The sequence below is a fragment of the Saccopteryx bilineata genome, chromosome 5, assembly GCF_036850765.1.
Source record: "Saccopteryx bilineata isolate mSacBil1 chromosome 5, mSacBil1_pri_phased_curated, whole genome shotgun sequence".
Lineage (NCBI taxonomy): Eukaryota > Metazoa > Chordata > Mammalia > Chiroptera > Emballonuridae > Saccopteryx > Saccopteryx bilineata.
This window is the reverse complement of record NC_089494.1, coordinates 61,366,015-61,390,353: the sequence shown is the minus strand read 5'-3', so window position 1 is coordinate 61,390,353 and position 24,339 is coordinate 61,366,015. Positions and strand designations below refer to the sequence as shown.

The 24,339-nt window shown below is 38.3% G+C and overlaps 1 protein-coding gene across 2 annotated transcripts in view; it reads right to left on the bottom strand.

Moving 5' to 3' along the window:
• Window positions 1–24,339, bottom strand: part of CHN1 (chimerin 1) — a 227,390-nt gene that overhangs the window by 141,047 nt on the left and 62,004 nt on the right. For both annotated transcript variants that reach the window (XM_066281004.1, XM_066281005.1), the window contains 2 exons: window positions 23,157–23,195; window positions 15,913–15,968 (listed from right to left, as the gene is read on the bottom strand). In XM_066281004.1, the coding sequence (XP_066137101.1) occupies window positions 15,913–15,968; window positions 23,157–23,195 (95 nt within the window). Of the gene's footprint in view, window positions 1–15,912; window positions 15,969–23,156; window positions 23,196–24,339 lie in introns of those variants that run through there.

Below are 24,339 nucleotides of genomic sequence, written 5' to 3'. Positions count from 1 at the left end.
ATGATTTTTTAAAAGAATTTAGTTCAGGTAAAAACTGGGTTCTATTAGCCTTTCAGATTCTAAAGAGTTACATACTTTATTACTGTAAAACCCTTTTCACACAATTTATAGTGATCCCAATCAGCACTGTAATCCACTCGCATATCTGTGGTGTCTTTTTTATTTTCCTCAACTTTTATTTTTTTATTCCATTTACTATATCTTCATTTGGCTTCAAATTCTTTTAAGAAAGCAAGGTATAGGTATTTTCCAATAAAAAAAAACGATGTTACTAAAACTTCAGGACTTTCCATAGAACTCCTACCAATATCTGACTTTCACTTAAAAATGCGCCTGGTCAGAATATAAAACAAAACATAATGTACCACAGGTTTCCCAAAATCCAATATATTATAATTATTCACTTGCTCTAGCTTATGACACAGAGAGTTAATTTCAGAATTTCTATACAAGGGCCACTACCAAAAACACATCCAGTAAGTATATACAATTGAAGATCTTATTCTTAAAATAGTTCTAAGTTTGTACAGTCAGAATAATATACTGAAAACTAACTTTTTGGTATTATGTTATAAATTTAAGTTACTTTGTTTATGTTCAGTTTGAATTTTTTTAAATCATTTGAAATTTAATTTTGTTGTTTCAATATGACACATTTGCATAGTTCAAAAGTTGCAACTATATAAAGACAAATTCTCAGAGAAGTCTCACTCCCATCCTTACAGCCTGCACACTGCTCCTCACACACTCCTTATGGATAAACATTTTGCCAATCTCAGGGTTAATCCTCCTGTGTTTTTCTTTATTTTTTCTTATTTTCTCTTTTTTAGTATTAAAAAAGGAATCATATTTACTATACAGAATATAAATTTTATATAATTCCTTATCAGTTCATAGAAATCTTCCTTGTTATTTTTGGCATTATACTTTATTAAATCAGTCTCCTGTAAACAGACATTTAGGATTTTTTCCAATATTCTACTACAAATAGTCCTACAGTGGGAAACTTTAGCTTATGGTATTCTATATTTGTACAAGTAATTTATCAGAATAAATCCCTATAACTTGGCCTGGTAGGTCAAAGGATAAATGAAGTATTGTCTTGTTAGACATGACAAAACTCTCACAAAACTGTGCCATTACCCATTCTCATAAGCAATCAATGTGTCTGTTTTCTCACAGGCTTACAACTAAGTCTATTCTAAGCTTTTGAACTTTTGTCAGCCTGAAAGGTAAAACTGGTTTTTCTATTTTTAATTTGCATTTCTCTTATTATAATGAAATAGAACATCTTTTCCTATATATTGTCATATGTCCTATTATTATTTTTCTTTTTTGGTGAACTGTCTATATCTTTGCTTATTTTTATGTCTTAATGGAAAAATTACTTGAATAATACTTCCATGATGCCTTCAAATTTTGCTTTAAAAAGCAAAAAACAAAACAAAAAACAAAAAAAGAAGAATGTCTGAACTAAAAAGAAGACTAACATCGCTTAAAACCATACTGCCATATAATATACAGGGCGTCCTCGGGTTATGAGTCTCAACATACGACGTTTTGAGTTTATGATGCTCATTCCCATAAAAACTTTAAAAAATTGAAATTTGAGTGTTTCAACTCACGCTTAGCGGTGTACTTATGGACTACGTCATACTTACAGACTAGCCTGGAACAATTCTTTTTTTTTTTTTTTTTTTATATAAATAAATTTTTATTTTAATGTGGTGACATCAATAAATCAGGGTACATACATTCAAAGAAAACATTTCCAGGTTATCTTGTCATTTAGTTATGTTGCATACCCATCACCCAAAGAGAGATCGTCCTCTGCCACCCTCCATCCATTTCTCTCTGTACCCCTCCCTCTCCCCTCCCCCTCTCCCTCCTTCCCTCCCCCCACCCCCCTTAGCCACCACACTCCTGTTCATGCCTCTCAGTCTCGCTTTTATGTCCCACTAATGTATGGAATCCTGCAGTTCCTGTTTTTTTCTGATTCGCTTATTTCACTCCGCACAATGCTACCAAGACTCCACCATTCCGCTATAAGTGATCCAATGTCACCATTTCTCCTAGCTGAATAATATACCATGGTGTATATGTGCCCCATCTTCTTCATCTAGTCCTCTATATTTTTTACAGTGATTAAAAGCCTTTAAGCAAACTCTTGGCCAATACAGCAAGAATCCATAAATGAGTAGTGTCCTTAACATGTTCCCCAAGTCCAAGTTGGCCCCCTCACCATGCCAAATCCCTGAAAAATGCAACCCAACCACAGTTCAGTCTGTTAGGAGCTGTCACAGGGAGCAGGAGTCCAGGAAAGTTCCCCACAGGAAAAGTCCGTATGGCACTGGAATTGTTGTCACCATTCTATACTTTGCAGCTCATGTCCAAGTCCCAATGACCGCTGCTTCTAGCTGGTAATGATTCAGGTAGACTGGAAAAAGCCATTTGCAGCATGCGTGGATATGGAGCTTCTGTTCTCCTCTGCCTGGAGAGTTGAGACCAGGTTGCTTTTCCCTGGAGCTCTGTGACTGTGGCCTGGTAAAGAGAACCTTGGGATACACTAAGCTGGGTGGCAAAGGTAAATTCATAATACAAGTTGGCAAAAGGAGGAAAAAGAGCTCTAAATTAAGAGTAGGTCCCAGCCTGAAATATGAGTGGGGCATTGAGGTAGGAGGGATAAAGGAAACACTATATATTAAGCAAAGCAGCAGAAAATAGGACTATCAACACCCACAACAGAGATCTTTGAGGGAAGAATAAAGAACCTGACTATTCAGGCAAAACATAGTTAAGTGGCCCTTGTGCAAATGAGATCAGTTTACCTGCTTCTTGGAAGAAATACCCTAGGCTCGTCCACAGTGTCGTAGATGGGGTCGACGGCCCTGGGCACCTTCAGCCTTCAGTGGCAAACCCCAGCATTCTGGGCAAGGTTAGGTCATAGGTGGCTGGAGCAGGCCTGGAAGAGACTGAACCCTCCCTTAGAGGAGCGAGGGCGAAGCCCACCTTCCAGTGTCCCTGTTTCCTCACAGCAGAGGTGTGTAAGCCTGGCAGGCTTTAGCTCAATGACCTTCCTTTCCACTATTGAAGCAGGACCCAGATGGCATCCTATGAGACCCCTTTGGGGTGCTGGAGCCTTTAAGGGTGTATCCTAAAAGCTGGTAGTTCCCCCTGATCTCTATTGGGCTTTTTCTGCCTCTAGGTATCTTAAAAGCCATTCTCAGAAGATCTCGCTGAGGGGTTTGAGGATCCCCATCCGCCTATATAAATCTTTTCCATATATCTGGAGCTATTTGGAAAAAAGACAGAACAGTGTTATTAGCTAGATCTAATAAAGAAGGTAGATTTGGTGTCTCCTGTTCATCAGCTTTCAAAAGAAATGTAAATTTTTTTTTTTTAAGTAAAAAGCATGATATGGTAGACCCGTCGGAGTCATTGGCCTGGTGTGCAGGATTCCCGGGTTCGATTCCCGGCCAGAGCACACAGGAGAAGCGCCCATCTACCTCTCCACCCCTCCCCCTCTCCCCACTCCTGGTCCCTCTCCTCCCGCCCACAGCCAAGGCTCCACCGGAGCAAATCCACCCTGGGCACTAAGGATGGCCCCATGGCCTCCGCCCCAGTTGCTAGAATGACTACGGTTGTAACAGAGCAACATCCCAGATGGGCAGAGCATTCCCCCCGGTAGGCATGCCAGGTGGATCCCAGTCAGGCACATGCAGGAGTCTGTCTGCTTGCCTCCCCCCATCCCCATCCTCAGAAATATACAAAAAATAAATAAATAAAAGAAAAAATACAAAAAAAAAATACAAAAAAAAAAAGGGGGGGGGCATTCCCTTGTGCTAAAGCACCAGGAAGCCTGGAGTGAGCTTGAGTATGTCCTATGAAACATGGAGCTCTATGTTTACATATAAGACTTTGAAGAAGGAGGAACTGCTGAAATAGTTTGTCAGCATTTGTCCCTAAGACAGCAGTCTTTATAGTGGGAACACCATACGTAAATATTTGCTGTCTGTCTATAGATTAAGGGGGGAATATGGCCAATGCTGAAAAGCCATGATCTTTGTGCCCCTCCCCTCCCCCAACCCCCTCCCTCTCCTCCCCCCACCCTGTAACCCCAACACTGTTGTTCATGTCTCTGAGTCTCATCTTTATGTCCCACCTATGTGTGGAAACATATAGTTCTTAGTTTTTTCTGATTTACTTCTTTCACTCAGTATAATGTTATCAAGGCCCATCCATGTTGTTGTAAAAGATCCTATGTCATCATTTCTTATGGCTGAGTAGTATTCCATAGTATATATATACCAAAGCTTTTTAATCCACTCATCCTCTGATGGACACTTGGGCTGTTTCCAAATCTTTGCTATTGTGAACAATGCTGCCATAAACATGGGGGTGCATTTCTTCTTTTCAGACAGTGCTATGGTGTCCTTGGGGTATATTCCTAACAGTGGTATAGCTGGGTCAAAAGGCAGTTCGATTTTTAATTTCTTGAGGTATCTCCATACTGTTTTCCACAGTGGCTGCACCAGTCTGCATTCCCACCAGCAGTGCAGGAGGGTTCCCTTTTCTCCACATCCTCGCCAGCACTTATTCTGTGTTGTTTTATTGATGAGCGCCATTCTGACTGGTGTGAGGTGATATCTCATTGTGGTTTTAATTTGCATTTCTCTAATCATTAATGATGTTGAACATTTTTTCATATGCCTATTGGCCATCTGTGTGTCCTCTTTGGAGAAATGTCTATTCATTTCTTTTGCCCATTTTTGGATTGGATTGTTTGTCTTCCTGGTATTAAGTTTTACATGTTCTTTATAAATTTTGGTTATTAACCCCTTATCAGACGCTATGTCAAATATATTCTCCCATTGCGTAGTTTGTCTTTTTATTCTGTTCTTATTGTCTTTAGCTGTGCAGAAGCTTTTTAGTTTGATAAAGTCCCATTTGTTTATCCTGTCTTTTATTTCACTTGCCTGTGGAGACAAATCAGCAAATATATTGCTGCGAGAGATGTCAGAGAGCTTACTGCCTATGTTTTCTTCTAAAATGCTTATGGTTTCATGGCTTACATTCAAGTCTTTTATCCATTTTGAGTTTATTTTTGTGAGTGGTGTAAGTTGGTGGTCTAGTTTCATTTTTTTGCAGGTAGCTGTCCAGTTTTCCCAACACCATTTGTTGAAGAGGCTGTCTTTACTCCATTGTATTGTCTTACCTCCTTTGTCAAATATCAGTTGTCCATAGAGCTGTGGGTTTATTTCTGAGTTCTCTGTTCTGTTCCATTGATCTATGTGCCTGTTCTTATGCCAGTACCATGCTGTTTTGAGTACAATGGCCTTATAATGTAACTTGATATCTGGAAGTGTGATACCTCCCGCTTTTTTCTTCCTTTTCAGGATTGCTGAGGCTATTCGTGTTCTTTTTTGGTTCCATATAAATTTTTGGAATATGTGTTCTATGTCTTTGAAGTAAGTCATTGGTATTTTCATTGGTATTGCATTGAATTTATAAATTGCTTTGGGTAATATAGACATTTTAATGATGTTTATTCTTCCTAACCATGAGCACGGTATATGCCTCCACTTATTCGTATCTTCCCTGATTTCTTTTATCAATGTTTTATAATTTTCTGAGTACAAGTCTTTAATCTCCTTGGTTAGATTTATTCCTAGGTACTTTATTTTTTTGATTGCAATGGTAAAGTGGATTGATTCCCTGATTTCTCTTTCTGACAGTTCATTATTAGTATATAAAAATGCCTCTGATTTCTGAGTATTGATTTTATATCCTGCCACCTTGCCAAATTCTTTTATCAGGTCTAGTAGTTTTTTGACTGAAACTTTAGGGTTTTCTATATACAATATCATGTCATCTGCAAATAATGATAGTTTTACTTCTTTTCCAATTTGGATGCCTTTTATTTCTTTTTCTTGTCTGATTGCTGTGGCGAGGACTTCCAGAACTATGTTGAATAAGAGTGGTGAAAGGGGGCAACCCTGCCTTGTTCCTGATCTTAAGGGGATAGCTTTTAATTTTTGCCCATTGAGTATTATGTTGGCTGTGGGTTTGTCATAGATGGCCTTTATCATGTTGAGGTATGTTCCCTGTATTCCCACTTTGCTGAGAGTTTTGATCATGAATGGGTGCTGGACTTTATCAAATGCTTTTTCTGCATCAATTGAAATTATCATGTGGTTTTTCTCCTTTCTTTTGTTTATGTGATGAATCACATTGATTGATTTGCGAATATTGTACCAGCCTTGCCTCCCAAGAATAAATCCTACTTGATCATGGTGTATGATTTTTTCCATATATTGCTGGATCCGGTTTGCTAATATTTTATTGAGGATTTTTGCATCTAAGTTCATCAGGGATATTGGCCTATAATTTTCTTTTTTTGTGTTGTCTTTGCCTGGTTTTGTTTTGTTTTTTTTTTTTTTTTATAATAAATTTTTATTAATGGTAATGGGATGACATTAATAAATCAGGGTACATATATTCAAAGAAAACATGTCTAGGTTATTTTGTCATCAAATTATGTTGCAAACCCCTCGCCCAAAGTCAGATTGTCCTCCGTCACCCTCCATCTAGTTCTCTGTGCCCCTCCCCCTCCCCCTAACTCTCTCCCTCCCTCCCTCCCATGTCCTCCCTCCCCCCCCCACCCTTGGTAACCACCACACTCTTGTCCATGTCTCTTAGTCTCATTTTTATGTTCCACCAATGTATGGAATCATGTAGTTCTTGTTTTTTTCTGATTTGCTTATTTCACTCCTTATAATGTTATCAAGATCCCACCATTTTGCTGTAAATGATCTGATGTCATCATTTCTTATGGCTGAGTAGTATTCCATAGTGTATATGTGCCACATCTTCTTTATCCAGTCTTCTATTGAAGGGCTTTTTGGTTGTTTCCATGTCTTGGCCACTGTGAACAGTGCTGCAATGAACATGGGGCTACATGTGTCTTCACGTATCAATGTTTCTGAGGTTTTGGGGTATATACCCAGTAGAGGGATTGCTGGGTCATAAGGTAGTTCTATTTGCAGTTTTTTGAGGAACCACCATACTTTCCTCCATAATGGTTGTACTACTTTACAGTCCCACCAACAGTGAATGAGGGTTCCTTTTTCTCCACAGCCTCTCCAACATTTGCTATTACCCGTCTTGTTGATAATAGCTAATCTAACAGGAGTGAGGTGGTATCTCATTGTAGTTTTGATTTGCATTTCTCTAATAACTAATGAAGCTGAGCATCTTTTCATATATCTGTTGGCCATTTGTATCTCTTCCTGGGAGAAGTGTCTGTTCATGTCCTCTTCCCATTTTTTTATTGGATTGCTTGTTTGTTTGTTGTTGAGTTTTATGAGTTCTTTGTAAATTTTGGATATTAGGCCCTTATCTGAGCTGTCGTTTGAAAATATCAGTTCCCATATAGTTGGCTGTCTGTTTATTTTGATATCAGTTTCTCTTGCTGAGCAAAAACTTTTAATTCTGATGTAGTCCCATTCATTTATCTTTGCCTTCACTTCTCTTGCCATTGGAGTCAAGTTCATAAAATGTTCTTTAAAACCCAGGTCCATGATTTTAGTACCTATGTCTTCTTCTATGTACTTTATTGTTTCAGGTCTTATATTTAGGTCTTTGATCCACTTTGAATTAATTTTAGTACACGGGGACAGGCTGTAGTCGAGTTTCATTCTTTTGCATGTGGCTTTCCAGTTTTCCCAACACCATTTGTTGAAGAGGTTTTCTTTTCTCCATTGTGTGTTGTTGGCCCCTTTATCAAAGATTATTTGACCATATATATGTGGTTTTATTTCTGGGCTTTCTATTCTGTTCCATTGGTCTGAGTGTCTATTTTTCTGCCAATACCATGCTGTTTTGATTATCGTGGACCTATAATATAGTTTAAAGTCAGGTATTGTAATGCCCCCAGCTTCATTCTTTTTCCTTAGGATTGTTTTGGCTATTTGGGGTTTTTTATAATTCCATATAAATCTGATGATTTTTTGTTCCATTTCTTTAAAAAATCTCATAGGGATTTTGATGGGAATTGCATTAAATTTGTATATTGCTTTGGGTAATATGGCCATTTTGATTATATTTATTCTTCCTATCCAAGAACAAGGAATATTTTTCCATCTCATTGTATCTTTTTCGATTTCCCTTAACAATGCTTTGTAATTTTCATTATATAGGTCCTTTACGTTCTTTGTTATGTTTATTCCTAGGTATTTTATTTTTTTTTGTTGCAATCGTGAAGGGGATTATTTTTTTGAGTTCGTTTTCTAATATTTCATTGTTGGCATATAGAAAGGCTATGGACTTTTGTATGTTAATTTTGTATCCTGCGACCTTACTGTATTGGTTTATTGTTTCTAATAATCTTTTTGTGGAGTCCTTCGGGTTTTCGATGTATAGGATCATATCATCAGCAAAAAGTGATAGCTTTACTTCTTCTTTTCCGATATGGATGCCTTTTATTTCTTTGTCTTGTCTGATTGCTCTGGCCAGAACTTCTAGCACCACGTTGAATAAGAGTGGAGAGAGTGGACAACCCTGTCTTGTTCCTGATTTAAGGTAGAAAGTCCTCAGTTTTATGCCGTTTAATAGGATGTTGGCTGATGGTTTATCATATATGGCCTTTATCATGTTGAGATATTTTCCTTCTATACCCATTTTGTTGAGAGTCTTAAACATAAAATTGTGTTGTATTTTATCAAAAGCCTTTTCTGCATCTATTGATAAGATCATGTGGTTTTTGTTCTTTGTTTTGTTGATATGGTGTATTACGTTAACCGTTTTGCGAATGTTGAACCATCCCTGAGATTCTGGGATGAATCCCACTTGATCATGATGTATTTTTTTTTAATATGTTGTTGTATTCAGTTTGCCAGTATTTTGTTTAGTATTTTAGCATCTGTATTCATTAGAGATATTGGTCTGTAGTTTTCTTTCTTTGTGCCATCCTTGCCAGGTTTTGGTATGAGGGTTATGTTGGCCTCATAAAATGTGTTTGGAAGTATTGCTTCTTCTTCAATTATTTGGAAGACTTTGAGTAGAATAGGAACCAAGTCTTCTTTGAATGTTTGATAGAATTCACTAGTATAACCGTCTGGGCCTGGACTTTTATTTTTGGGGAGATTTTTAATAGTTTTTTCTATTTCCTCCCTGCTGATTGGTCTGTTTAGGCTTTCTGCTTCTTCATGACTCAGTCTAGGAAGGTTGTATTGTTCTAGGAATTTATCCATTTCTTCTAGGTTGTTGTATTTGGTGGCATATAATTTTTCATAGTATTCTACAATAATTCTTTGTATTTCTATGATGTCTGTGGTGATCTCTCCTCTTTCATTTTGGATTTTATTTATTTGAGTCCTGTGTCTTTTTTCCTTGGTGAGTCTTGCCAAGGGTTTGTCAATTTTGTTGATCTTTTCAAAGAACCAGCTCCTTGTTTTATTGATTTTTTCTATAGTTTTTCTGTTCTCTATTTCATTTATTTCTGCTCTGATTTTTATTATCTCCTTTCTTCGGCTGGTTTTGGGTTGTCTTTGTTCTTCTTTTTCTAGTTCCTTAAGGTGTGAAGTTAAGTGGTTTACTTCGGCTCTCTCTTGTTTGTTCATATAGGCCTGAAGTGATATGAACTTTCCTCTTATTACTGCTTTTGCTGCATCCCAGAGATTCTGATATGTCGTATTTTCATTTTCATTTGTCTGTATATATCTTTTGATTTCTGCGCTTATTTCTTCTTTGACCCATTCATTTTTTAGAAGTATGTTGTTTAGTTTCCACATTTTTGTGGGTTTTTCCCCCTCTTTTTTGCAGTTGAATTCTAGTTTCAAGGCTTTATGATCAGAAAATATGCTTGGTACAATTTCAATTTTTCTAAATTTGCTGATATTGTCTTTGTGGCCCAACATATGGTCAATTCTTGAGAATGTTCCATGTACACTAGAGAAAAATGTATACTCTGTCGCTTTGGGATGAAGTGTCCTGTAGATGTCTATCATATCCAGGTGTTGTAGTATTTCGTTTAAGGCCACTATATCTTTATTGATTCTCTGTTTGGATGACCGATCTAGAGCCGTCAGCGGTGTATTGAGGTCTCCAAGTATGATTGTATTTTTGTTAGTTTTTGTTTTAAGGTCAATAAGTAGCTGTCTTATATATTTTGGTGCTCCTTGGTTTGGTGCATATATATTAAGGATTGTTATGTCTTCTTGATTCAACTTCCCCTTAATCATTATGAAATGACCATTTTTGTCTCTGAGTACTTTTTCTGTCTTGTAGTCAGCATTATTAGATATGAGTATTGCTACACCTGCTTTTTTTTGGGTGTTGTTTGCTTGGAGTATTGTTTTCCAGCCTTTCACTTTGAATTTGTTTTTATCCTTGTTGCTTAGATGTGTTTCTTGTAGGCAGCATATAGTTGGATTTTCTTTTTTAATCCATTCTGCTACTCTGTGTCTTTTTATTGGTAAGTTTAATCCATTTACATTTAGTGTAATTATTGACACTTGTGGGTTCCCTACTGCCATTTTATAAATTGCTTTCTGTTAGTTTTGTATCTAGTTTGATTCTTCTCTTTTGTTTTTCTATCATTTGTTTTTGTTTGTTTGTGTTCCATACTTCTTTCCTCTGTTGCTACCTTTTTTAAGTCAAGTGTTTTTGTGGTGGTTTTTTTAAGGGTGGTTACCATTAAGTAATGAAAAGGGTACCTACCATATTCATTGTAGTACCCTATCTTATAAGTATTTCTGCACTTCATCATCCTTTGCTACTGTTAATCTCCATCCTCTCCCCCCTTTTTTTCCTTTGTTGTCACAGTTTAAGTTTGGTTTTATTGTGTTCTTGGTGGAGCTGTTACTTGTGGTGTTGTTTTCTTTTGTTCTTTGAATCTGGTTGGAAAACCCCCTTTAGTATTTCCTGGAGTGGGGGCTTTCTGTTGATAAATTCTCTCATCTTTTCTGTATTTGTGAATGTTTTTATATCTCCTTCGTACTTGAAGGATAGCTTTGATGGGTATAGTATTCTTGGCTGAAAGTTCCTCTCTTTCAGGGCTTTAAATATTGGGGTCCACTCTCTTCTAGCTTGTAGAGTTTCTGCTGAGAAATCTGATGATAATCTAATAGGCCTTCCTTTATATGTTGTACTCTTCTTTTCCCTGGCTGCCTTGAGAATTTTTTCTTTGTCATTGGTTTGTGTCATCTTTATTATGATGTGCCTTGGAGTGGGTTTGTTGGTGTTAAGAAAACTCGGTGTTCTGTTTGCTTCTTGAGTTTGAGGCTTTAGTTCCTTCCACAGGCTTGGGAAGTTCTCGTCTATTATTTGTTTGAGTATATTCTCCATTCCATTTTCTTTCTCTTCTCCCTCTGATATACCTATTATTCTTATGTTATTCTTTCTGATGGAGTCAGACAATTCCTGTAGGGCTTTCTCATTTTTTATTATTTTTGAGTCTCTTTCTTCTTCTCTCTGTTGTGCCTCAAGTTGTTTGTCTTCTATTTCACTAATCCTATCTTCAATCTGGGCTGTTCTGTTAGCTAAGCTTGTTACCTCGTTTTTCAGCTCGTGAATTGAGTTTTTCATTTCTGTTTGATTTGTTTTTATAGTTTCAATTTCCTTGATAATATATTCTTTGTGTTCATTGAGTTGTTTTCTGATCTCCCTATATTGCCTTTCTGTGTTTTCTTGTATATCTCTGAGTATTTTTAAGATTTCTATTTTAAATTCTCTGTCATTTAGCTCCAAGGCTTCCAATATGTTAAGTCTTTTCTCCATAGATTTTTCCACATCTATTTGTGTTACCTCTCTTTCTTTTGTATCCATAATATTCGATTTCCTCTTTCTTATCGGCATCTGAGGGTGGTCTTATTGATAGCACTAATTAGAATTAATAAAGAGTAAAAAGAAAAAAAAAAAGGGGGTAAAACACCCCACAAAAAAAAACAGTAATAATTTATTATTTCCCCCTTTTTTCTCTCTTCTCTTTCCCTCCTCTCCCCTCCTCAGGGAAATATCGTGCCTATAATGGAGGGCCTGATTTGGGGTGAAGAGTTCAAGGGGCAAAAAAAGGGAGTAGGGACCTACTAAATGCAAAAAAAAAAAAAAAAAAAAGGAAGAAAATCTTAGACAAGCATAAGATGATTTGCTTGTAAGTGATGGTCAACTAAGAGATATAATGAGAGGGATAAGAGGGAATCAGAAAAAAGGACCAAAAAAGAATAATAAAGAAGAAAAAATAAAAATAATAAGTAAAACTCTGTTGTATTAAGTGGAGCGAAGACTAAATACAATGGAGACCTTGGGTTGGGAGGACCCAAAATGCCACAAAAATAAACAAACAAGAGAAAAAAAAAATAAAAACAAAAGCAAAAAAGAGAAATAAAACCAAAAAAAAGCCTTGAGTCCCAAATTAACTAATTTGTTCGTGATTGAGGATTATATGGGAGGAAAGTAAAATGAGAAAAGAAAAAATGAATAGAAAGGAAAAAATAAGAAAAAGAGAAAAACAAAGGAAGAAATAAAATAGGAGGAGAAAAAAACAAAATAAAGCAAGACAAAAAAAAAAAACAAAAGAGGAGAGAGTGAGAGTTAAGTGTTTTGGAGTATAACCTTAAAGGAGGGTGAGGATGAAGAAGAAAAATAAAATGCAACACTCATGGGTAGTGTAGTTCAAGAAAGGGGAAGCATAAGATGGGCAGAGAATAGAAGGACCGAGGTGGAGGAAATAAAGGCAAAAAGATAGAAGAAACAAGCAACAACAACAACAACAAAAAAAAAATTAGTGGATCAAGTTGTAAAGTCTGTGAGTTTTTCTTGATTTTGAGAGGTTAACTTCTTCCTTTTTCTTTTCTCTCCCTCTTCCTAGTCGGTGACTCTGTACCCCAGGCTCTGCCCCTGTGTCACTCTTAGTTAGGGATTTGCAGTTGATGGGATTCTATGGCAATGTCATATAATTGGCTTTAGTCTTGCTGGAAGTAAAGGCTTGTTGGCGTTTGCAGGGTTCAACGATGAGAGAGTTTGCTTTCCTGGATTCTCTCTCCTAGTCCCCCCTTTCTGAATTAGCAGCCTGGTGATCCAGCTATAAGGCTGCAACTGCTTCTGCCTGGGGAGTAAGAGGCTCAAAGAGCTGGGAAATCCCCACTCTATCCCCACTCAGTGCAAGGCTTTGGGAAAGGCTCTGACAGTCAGGGCCTCCAGTGTAATCAGGCGGGGGTGGGAGTCAATTGTTGTCAAGGTGACTGTTCAGCGCCTATCATTTAGTTGGACCTCTCAACCCAGGCTTTCCACACTTTGTAGCCTGTTTTTGCAGGGAAGAAGAGGCACTAGTCTCTGCTTACGACTAGTGTAGTATAGACCTTATTATCTGCCAAGTCCTTCTTGTTAGCGTTTATCCCTGAATATGGAGGCTCTATCAATCAGAAGTTGCCCCCGCCCCTTTACGGAGAGGCACTAAAAAATATCACGCCTCTTGTCTTGGATTGCTGAACTGAGAGAGATCTTATCAATTAGAACCGAGGGTGCGCAGATTTTATGGGTTAAGCTAATTTCAGTGATTGGGTCGCAGCTGTGTTTCCGAAGGTATTTTAGGCTGCCTGCGCGCACCCCTCCCCCAACGCTTGTTAGTTTGAATGGCTGGGTGAGGTGCCCCGCCCACGGAGAGAATCTCCCAAGCCTCTCCCGCTGGCCCCGCCGCTGGCGGCTGGACCGCACCAGGCGCAGGATAATGGAGCCCCCTGGGTGTGCGGGCCAGTAGGGCGCCCTGGGTGCGTGGAATGCCCAAGGCACGCGTGCGAATGGGGCGCTCCGGGCACCGGTGGCCGGCGACCCCCACTCGCAGTGTGTGGGCCTCTGGGAACGTCAGCAGTGCTCAACCGGACCGGGCGCGCGCGGCGGCTCGTGGCGGCCACTCGCAGTGGCGGTTCGCGGGGGCTCGCGGCAGCTCGCGGTGGCGGTTCGCGGGGGTTCGTGGCAGCTCGCGGGCTCGCGGCGGCTTGCGGTTCCCAAGTATATGGGCTGACTCACCGCGGGCGCACTCCCTGGCGGCTTGAATGAGCGTCGCTGCGGTAGCTTCCTCCACACCCTCGTCTCTCAGATTCAAGTGATAACAGTCCTTTTGCTTTCAGTTTGTGTGGAACTCCGGAATGCTCCGAGGATAAATTTTTCTGTTTCTAGTTGATAAATTTGTTGTGATTTAGGGGAGAGCTGTCGGACGCGCTTCTCACGGCGCCATTTCCGTGACGTCACTCTGGTTTTGGAATCAGAATTATGCTCGCCTCATAAAAGGAGTTTGGAAGTCTTCCTTCCTCTTGAATTTTTTGAAATAGCTTGAGAAGGATAGGAGTTAGTTCTTCTTTGAATATTTGTTAGAATTCACTTGTGAAGCCATCAGGCCCAGGACTTTTTTTTGGGGGGGAGTTTTTTGATAGCTGTTTCAATCTCGTTTGTTGTAATTGGTCTGTTTAGGTTTTCTGATTCTTCCAGATTGATTTTTGGAAGATTATATGATTCAAGGAATTTGTCCATTTCATCTAAGTTGTCTAGTTTTTTGGCGTACAGTTCTTCATAGTATTTTCTTACAATATTTTGTATTTCTGTTGTGTCAGTTGTTATTTCTCCACTCTCGTTTCTAATTTTATTTATTTGAGTCCTCTCTCTTTTTTTCTTGGTGAGTCTTGTTGAGGGTTCATCGATCTTGTTTACCTTTTCAAAGAACCAGCTCCTGGTTTCATTGATCCTCTGTATTGTTTCTTTAGCCTCTATGTCACTTATTTCTGCTCTGATCTTTATTATTTCCTTCCTTCTACTAGCTCTGGGCTTTACTTGCTGTTCTTTTTCTAGTTCTTTGAGATGCAGGGTTAAGTTGTTAATTTGAGCTTTTTCTAGCTTCTTGAGGTATGCCTGTAATGCTATAAACTTCCCTCTCAGGACTGCTTTTGCTGTGTCCCATAAATTTTGAGTTGATGTATGCTCATTATCATTTGTTTCTAGGAATTTTTTAATTTCTTCTTTGATCTCAATGTTAACCCATTCATTGTTTAATAACGTGCTATTTAGTTTCCAAGTGTTTGAATGTTTTTCAATTTTTCTATTGTGGTTGATTTCTAGTTTAATGCCATTGTGATCAGAGAAAGTGTTCGATATGATTTCAATCTTCTTAAATTTGTTGAGTAGCCTGGAACAATTCTTTAAGAAGGTAGAGAGGCCTGCAACAGATCCTGTTCCCTCTACATCAGGTGCTTCTCGAGATGAAACACCTGTAGTACAGGTAGAATCATCTCCAGTGTCTCCTGCATGTTGTTCCTTAGGCAATCCTGATTCACCTGACCCAGTATCTCCAGCACCTTCTGCAGGTTCTCCTGCCTCTCCAGCTTCCTCCTCCCAATAGGTCACTCTCTCCCACCTTGCAATGCCCCTTCCAGTGTGCAAGCCAACCACAGGAATAAAGGTAAGGAATATTTTACATTCATTTTTTATCATTTTATTCTGTTAATACAGTACAGTATATAGTACCATATACTTATGTCCTTTTCTTTTTTCTGTGGCTTGTGTTTTTTATGTTCTAGATTATGACTTTATTGATACAACTATGTTAAGATAGGTAAGTGACTTAGGCTAGAGTGTGTTTCGATTTACACCAAAATTCGGGTTACATCACTGTTGTAGGAACGTAACTGTATCATAACCCGAGGATATACTGTTAACGCCCTATACTGTTACCAGACAGCCCATTAAACAGTGACTTACATTCCAAGTGAGAAGAATGTAAGAAAAATGCACTGAAGTTACAATTTTATGATGGCAACTACTGTAAATGGTTAATACTGCAAATAACCAACCCATTGAAGAAGGTCAAAGTTCGGCAAACAAATAATTGAGAGACATTTCATTGTAACGATTTCATTCACCCACCTCATTAGTACAGGTAATTCTTCGAGGGTGAGGGGCTTCCTGTTGCAGCTGATATACTGTGAGAAGGTAGAAAGTAAAAGATGTCAGTTTCTCTTATATAGAACTTCTGAATATACTAGGAATCACATACCGGCTGCTCTTTTTATATTCACAAGAACACTGTGATATAATCCTATTTTTTATGAGTAAAGCAAAGAAGGTACACCAAACTAAATTTAGTGAAAGCCCAGGAGCAAGCACAAATAGGAAAGTCGTAATCCACACAACGTCCGTCTACCTTATAACAAATCACTACTGGACACTTGGCTCTGCTCTCCATCCTCTGCTCATTTATTTTCTCCAATGGTTTGAGACTATATTACAAAAAGCTTCTTTCTGATACAAACCAATAATGGTTATATATTTTTAGTACATTATTAAGTGTCAAACTTGAAACTAAAATTAGAATTTATAGGCTAGAAGTAACAGATACATTGTTTTACCCCTACTTATATTGTGAACATCTACCATATCTTCAAAGATAATCTCTCTCATAAACAAAATTTCTGAGCCAAAGTTACCCTTGCTTATTCAACTAAGACAAATGAAGCAAAAATAAATAAATAAATAAATAAATCATGTACTGAAATAACTTGCCAAAGAGAGGATAATTTTTAGGGTATTTAAAAATGAATCAGTGAAAATTATACCAACAACATGACCTTCTAGACTCTCTTAGGCTTTTTTATTTGAAATGAAGAAAGAATAAATAGAATGTGTAGTCATCAGAGAAAGTGTGTTTATGTATGTCTAAGTTTATCACTTGAAGAGAATCTGATTTCTACTAATTTCAACATATATATGGCCCTGGCCAGTAGGCTCAGTAGTAGAGCGTTGGCCAGGCGTGCAGGAATCCCGGGTTCGATTCCTAGCCAGGGCACACAGGAGAAGTGCCCATTTGCTTCTCCACCCCTTCCCCTCTCCTTCCTCTCTGTCTCTCTCTTCCCCTCCCGCAGCCAAGGCTCCACTAGAGCAAAGTTGGCCTGGGCGCTGAGGATGGCTCTATGGCCTCTTCCTCAAGGCACTAGAATGGCTCTGGTTGCAACAGAGCAACGCCCCAAATGGGCGGACCATCACCCCCTGGTGGGCATGCTGGGTGGATCCCGGTCAGGTGCATGTGGGAGTCTGTCTATCCGCCTCCCCGTTTCCAACTTCAGAAAAATACAAAAAAAAAAAAAGAAAACAAACACTAAAATATCACAACTCTATTTCAATATATATAATCACATATAATTGAATTTAAGTTTTTTGGGTTTTTTTAATGTTTATTTTATTTTTTTGTGGCAGAGTCAGAGAGAGGGACAGATAGGGACAGACAGACAGGAAGGGAGAGAGATGAGAAACATCAATTCTTCATTGCGGCTCCTTAGTTATTCACTGATTGATTTCTCATATGTGCCTTGACTGGGGGGCTACAGCAGAGCCCTGTAGCACTACAAGTGACCCCTTGCTCGATCCAGCGACCTTGGGCTCAAGCTGGTCAGCCTTGCTCAAACCATCTGAGCCCATGCTCAAGCTGGCAACCTCGGGGTCTCAAACCTGGGTCCTCTGCGTCCCAGTATGATGCTCTATCCACTGCACCACCACATGGGCAGGCTATTTTATTGATTTTAGAGAGAGCAGGAGAGAGATAGGAACATTGACCTGTTCCTATATATGCCCTGACCAGGGATAAAACTGGTAACCTCTGAGCTTCGGGATGACCAACCGAGCTATCTGGCCAGGGCTGAATTTAAGGTAATACTGTATTTAAATACATACACATTTTGTTACTATAACATAAACTATCTAGACATCTGGTATTGCCAGGTAATTAATGACTCAGATTTCAGCTGGATATCATTATATAGGCTCTACATCTGATCATATTCATCCATATAAAGCACAGAAACCTATATAAATATATACAATTAGACTAGATATGTATGTGTATGTATGTGTACATTACACATACAATACATATTCTGAGAACAGACACATTCAGTGTTCTGTATTGCTAAGTAAAGGTGAAACAGCATTGTATCTATGAATGTAAACTCCTGAATCAGACCATCTGGGATATTTGAACACTGGGACTCTGAATACTCTTCTTCGGTTTTCTTCATTTGTAAAATGAGGACAAAAATACTTTCTACTTTTTAGAATACTGAAAGGATTAAGTAACTTACTATACTGCTCACAAAAATTAGGCGATATTTCAAAATTAATTTGAAGCAATAAAATATCCTCTAATTTTTGTGAGCAGTGTATATGTAAAAGATTTAAAATAGTCCCTAGTAAAGATCAGTTATGACTACATGTAGGTGACTAATATTAATATAAAAATTCTGTTTTTTAAGTGAGAGACAGAGGGACAGACAGGCAGAAAGGGAGACAGATGAAAAGCATCAATTCTTCATTGTGGCACCTTAGTTGTTCATTGATTGCTTTCTCATATGTGTCTTGACCAGGGGCCTCCAGCAGAGCGAGTGACCGACTGCTCAAGCCTACGACCTTGGGTTCAAGCCAGTGACCTTGGGCTTCAAGCCAACAACCTTTGGGCTCAAGCCAGCAAACATGGGGTCATGTCTATGATCCTACACTCAAGCCAGCAACCCCGCACTCAAGCTGGTGAGCTCATGATCAAGCTGGCAACCTCAGGGATTTAAACCTGGGTCCTCTGTGTCCCAGGCCGACACTCTGTTCACCGCACCACTGCCTGGTCAGGCAATATAAAAATTCTTTACAGTAATATTTAATTACCAGAATGCATCTTGAGTTCATCACTCAAATGAGACCACGGTAGTGCTATAATATATATAAAAGCTATTGAAAAGATACAGCTTTACTGTCTAAAGTTAAAAAATAGACAAAGTTCTTCTTCATTCAATAATGTTTGAAATTTTGATAGAAATGTATTCTTTTGCCTTTTCCTCTTGGTTGCAAAAAATCCCTAAGAAAGACACCACATTAAAATAGTTTTAGATAACCATATTATTGTGTGAGTTTTTCAAAAATATTCCAATGAACATATTTTTATGAGTTAAAAAGATAAAAGGGGCCCTGGCCAGTTGGCTCAGTGGTAGAGCATCGGCCTGGCGTGCAGGAGTCCCGGGTTCGATTCCCGGCCGGGGCACACAGGAGAAGTGCCCATCTGCTTCTCCACCCCTTCCCCTCTCCTTCCTCTCTGTCTCTCTCTTCCCCTCCCGCAGCCAAGGCTCCACTGGAGCAAAGTTGGCCCGGATGCTGAGGATGGCTCTATGGCCTCTGCCTCAGGCGCTAGAATGGCTCTGGTTGCAGCAGAGTGATGCCCCAGATGGGCAGAGCATCGCCCCCTGGTGGGCGTGCCGGGTGGATCCCAGTCGGGCACATGCGGGAGTCTGTCTGACTGCCTCCCCGTTTCCAACTTCAGAAAAATACAAAAAAAGAAAAAAAAAAGATGAAAGGAGGAATTCTGAGGTAGGGAAGGAAGGGAGCACTGAAACCAAGTCTGTCTGGCCCTCATAGGGCTACACATGTACGTCATCCAGAAATACCGTATTTTTCGCTCCATATGACACACCTGACCATAAAACGCACCTAGGATTTTAAGGAGGAAAATAAGAAAAAAAAATATTCTAAACCAAATGGTGTGTTAAAATATTTAATAAAATATTTTTTGCTCCATAAGACACATGGGCATTTTCCCCTCCACTTTTGGGGGGGAAAAGTATGTCTAATGGAGCAAAAAATACGGTATTTCTAAGCCTCCTCCTGAGAGAAGCTAAAACATGACTGGCAAAAAGGGAAGACTCTTCGGGCCCACTCCTCCATATTAATGACTATAATTCTAAGATGGGAAATCCAGTTCACATTTGTTTTGAGAATTCAGTAATTCTCAAAAGATCAGTTTTGTCGAAAAATGCTTTGGACAGTACTTGCCACCTATGGAAACCCAATTATAAAATGAATGATAGTCAAGAAGGACATTAGAAATTACTAGACAAAGTAAAATGCTGATTGTCATTCAGAGAAGAAATACTGTAGTATCTGGTTATCATCGGTAACATTTACCTATTCGGTAAGCAAACATTAAGATAAGCCAGTATGAAAATAAAAAGTGACAATATTGTCACATGAGAATTTCAACTTTCATTTTTATTAGTTTTAAAGGGTATAGTCCTGTTCATGGAGAAAATTAATTTTTAAATGAATGCCTCCTCATTGACTATGATTATCCTTAGGACACCTTTTAAATAAATATGTTATTTATTTGGATACTGTATAACTGAATTTAACATAAATTCAGGGAACATGTATCAAAAATACCTTTAAAAAACTACACACATAGCCCTGGCTCAGTGGACACAGCATCTATCGCCTTGGCATGCCAAGGTCACAGGTTCAATCCCCAGTCAGAGCACATATGTGAGAAGCAACCAATGAGTGCACAACTAAATGAACAACCAGGTGGAACACAAATTGATGCTTCCTTCTCTCTCTCTCCCTTCTATCCCATCTCCTTTCCTCTCTCTCTCTTTCTTTCTCTTTCTCTAACCAATAGAAAAATTAAAAACAAAACTATATACAGTAATGAAGACTAATTCAGGCCCTTCTAAATTTGAAATTTTTGGTACTCTAAACTGGAGCTCAGCTGAATTTAAATTGCACAATCATTAACTGATTCACCAAAAATTAATGGCTAAATTATTAAGAGAGAAGATCTAAAATTAAAGGTACTTAACATTTTTCAATCACCTTAGAACTGTCAATGCTTATATACTTACTAATAAATTTCTCAATATCTAGAGACAATACACCTAAAAAATTTTTTTTATTGATTGATTTCAGTGAGAGAGGAAGGGAAGAGAGAGACAGGAACACTGATCTGGCCCTGTATGTGCCCTGATCAGGGATCAAACCAGCAACCTCTGCACTTTGGGATGATGCTCTAACCAACTGAGCTACCAGTTAGGGCTCACATGACCAATTTTTAAAATGGACTTTTCCACTTGGTTTTAACACAGTTAAACACAAAATTTTCCTGAAGTGCACTGAAATATCTTCATGGTCAGAAGATAAAGTCTATTCTAATAATTTCCTCTGTTTCTACTATTAAAATAATGGGGGGAGGGGAAGGGGAGCTCAGGCATTGAATTCGCTAAAAGAAACTAAAATTCAGTAGCAGTTCTCTCACCAAAAAAGAAATATGCTGTTTTTAAAGACAAATGGTAGCTGCCATAGGACATATGCAGATACAGAAAATACTACATATACTTCACTTAGTAATCATATTCTTCAGGGGAACAAAATCACCACCATGATTTAATAACAGCCTGAGGCTTCATAAATGCTCTTATATAAAAATATGTAAGGCACAAGTCAGAGCAAAAGGAACAAAGATAAACTGAAAACCAAAAAATGCATTGAATAATTTTAAAGTCTTCCCACCAATGAGATTATACAACAAAATCATTAGAAGATTAAGGAATATTAATCATTTTTATATATTCTTGAAACTATACATCCCAGAAAAAAAAAGGCAGCAGTGGGGGCGAAGGAAAATGCATCTATAGCAGAATTTTCAGAAATTGTTCATATTTTGTTTACTGTAATTAGCCCAAAGTAACAACCTATTAAAATAAACTTGTTCTGGAAATACTATAAAATTAACAAAATCTGAATAGCTGCTCCTTCAGCAGCAAATTTCAGATACATACAAATATCAAAATTTACAGTAACTCAGCATCTACAAGACATTAATAATCTATATTTAAATAAAAATGCCCTGGATCCTCCTGGAATCCACAAAGAGACCTCTATCACCCTGGCTGGATAGTGTGGTTGATTAGAGCGTTGTCCCAACATGCAGAGATTGATCCCCAGTTGGGGCACATACAGGAATAGATCATTATTTCTGTCTCTCTTTCTTCCTCCCTTCCTCTCTTGCTAAAATCAATAAATAAATTTTAAAAAATAAAATCAAGTATAGGTTTCTTAGGTTGCTTATTCAACTCTATAGACAACAAACAAAAGCTTATAGTACTGGTGTTTGCAATAGTGCATTCACTAATTTTTTTTAAAACTACTTTGATTATATTAACCCTATTTCTACTTTTTAAAAATCTGAAATATCTTTTACTTGATGAAATAATATTATCTAGGATATATGGAGAGAAAATAAAAGGCTAACAACCTAGACTCTTTTGAAGAAATTTTTATTCTAATGCGTTTAAAGAGCAATATAGAATTCAAATGCCTCTCTCTTATATTTGGGGAGACAATTTCTAAAAAAGAAGACTTCTTCTGACACTTTTTACCTGTTCTTTTTACCCCTTCTTTTTATCAACATAGCCTCCTGGCTTAATATCCTTCCTCACATAAAGAATCAGGATCTGAGAATAATTAAATTGCCTGAATTCTCTTATTTTTATTTTTTTTATTTTAGAGAGAAGGGGAGAAACAGAGACAGGAACACATATCTTTTCCTGTACATGCCACAACTGGGAATTGAACCAGCAACCTCTGAGCTTCAGGACAATGCTCTAACCAACCGAGCCATTAGCCAGGGCAAACTGCTCGAATTCTTAGTTAGCCTCACCTTCCATTAGCTTATCAGTCATTGTCAACAATCAGTCTCAGGTTCCATAATATGAAATACCATGCAAGCTCAGAAGAATGAGTGCATTTCAGATGTGTAAACCATATAGAGACTTTGTGGAAACACCTGTTTTCCAAATCCTAGTCTGAATTAATTTTTCAATAATAGGTATAAAATGGGTCCTGTCCAGTTGGCTCAGTGGTAGAGCCCAGCCAGCATGTGGATATCGCAGGTTTGATCCTGGTCAGGGCACATAGGAGAAGTGACCATCTGCTTCTCCACCCCTCCCTCCTTCTCTTTCTCTCTCTTTTTCTCTCTCTCTTCTCCTCCCACAGCCATGGCTTGATTGGTTTGAATGCATTGATCCCGGGTACTCTACTCCATTGAGCCTCCACTTCAGGTGCTAAAAATAGCCTGGTTGTGAGCAGGGCCCCAGATGGGCTAAGCACTGGCCCCAGACGGGGGTTGCTGGTGAATACTCATTGAGGTGCATGTGGGAGTCTATCTTCCCTCTTCTCACTTGGAAAAGAAGAAAAATATTAAAATAATAGATATGAAATGGAATAACTATCTAATTATCCTAATATTTTTATATTACTCACAAAGCAATATAACCCACCCAATTTAAAATTATTTGTATACTTACAGTAAGATTTCCAAACAGGAGGTCTATATTCATCAGTATCTGAAAAAATAAACATCAAATTAACATTACTGAAAATTTATATTTCAAATGAGGTATTTTAATTGTTAATTTAATATGTGGCTGTTGAGGTCTACTTGTCCTTGACCTTCTGCTAGGCACCAGAGGGCATTTAAATAGGTTTTTTCCATCTTGGCCCGCACTTTCTTGGAGTACAGTTTCAAAGATGCTCAAAGAAAGTTACTCTATTTATTTCACTACTTAGCACATAAAAATGTCAAGATTAATTTTTACTGTTGGCACTTATTTCTTATAATTACTGAGGTAATAATGGTCAACAACTTCTTTGGGCTAAATTCTATTATTATTTCACTGAAAGATCCCTGACATCATTGGAATTTTTTTTTTTTTTTTGGTCAAATTGACCAGATGATTTTAATTCTCAGAAATGCGTTTCTCTATTCCCCCACAACATTTGGGGGATTCCAGTACAACTGGTTTTACTAACAGCAGGAGAGAAGAGCAGTAAGGTACAGCTTAGTCCTCATACATCCTGGACTATCAAACCCAGGAAATGAGAAACCCTTCAATGGAAGAGAGCATATCCAGGAAGTCACAAAGACCACAAGGTGAACATCTGCTCCTCACATCCATTTCCCTTCCCTCTACTTACGCACAGATGTGGAGACAGTGTGAAGAGGCAGTGGAAAGAGATGGAACTACAAACATGTGGGAGAGATGGGGTAATCAGAAAAGGAGAGAGGCCAGTTTGGTCTGGCTTGTCATTAATAACGCATTGTTGAGGAATAATATTGCCAGTCATAAGTTCTGCCTGCAAGGCTATGTGGCCAACCTGGCAGACACGGCATTTTGGTGCGGGAAGGTGTGGCCAGCTACATGACCTGGCTCTACTGGCATTCAACATGAACCGATTAAGAAATCTGATGCTAAAAATCTTGGTCTCCAAGAAGGCAGACAATTTCTAGAAAGTTTATTGAGGAGGCTGAATCTAGCATATGTAACTAAAGTAAAAAATGTTCAGTCTCAAAACATTCAGCCCCCAACCTTTAATACAATCTGACATTTTATGATGTGTGCGCATAAACCCCACAAATACTTTGAGTCAGAGGATTATAGCTTCTGTAATAATGTAATATAATGTAATGTGGGCATAAAAACACAAAAG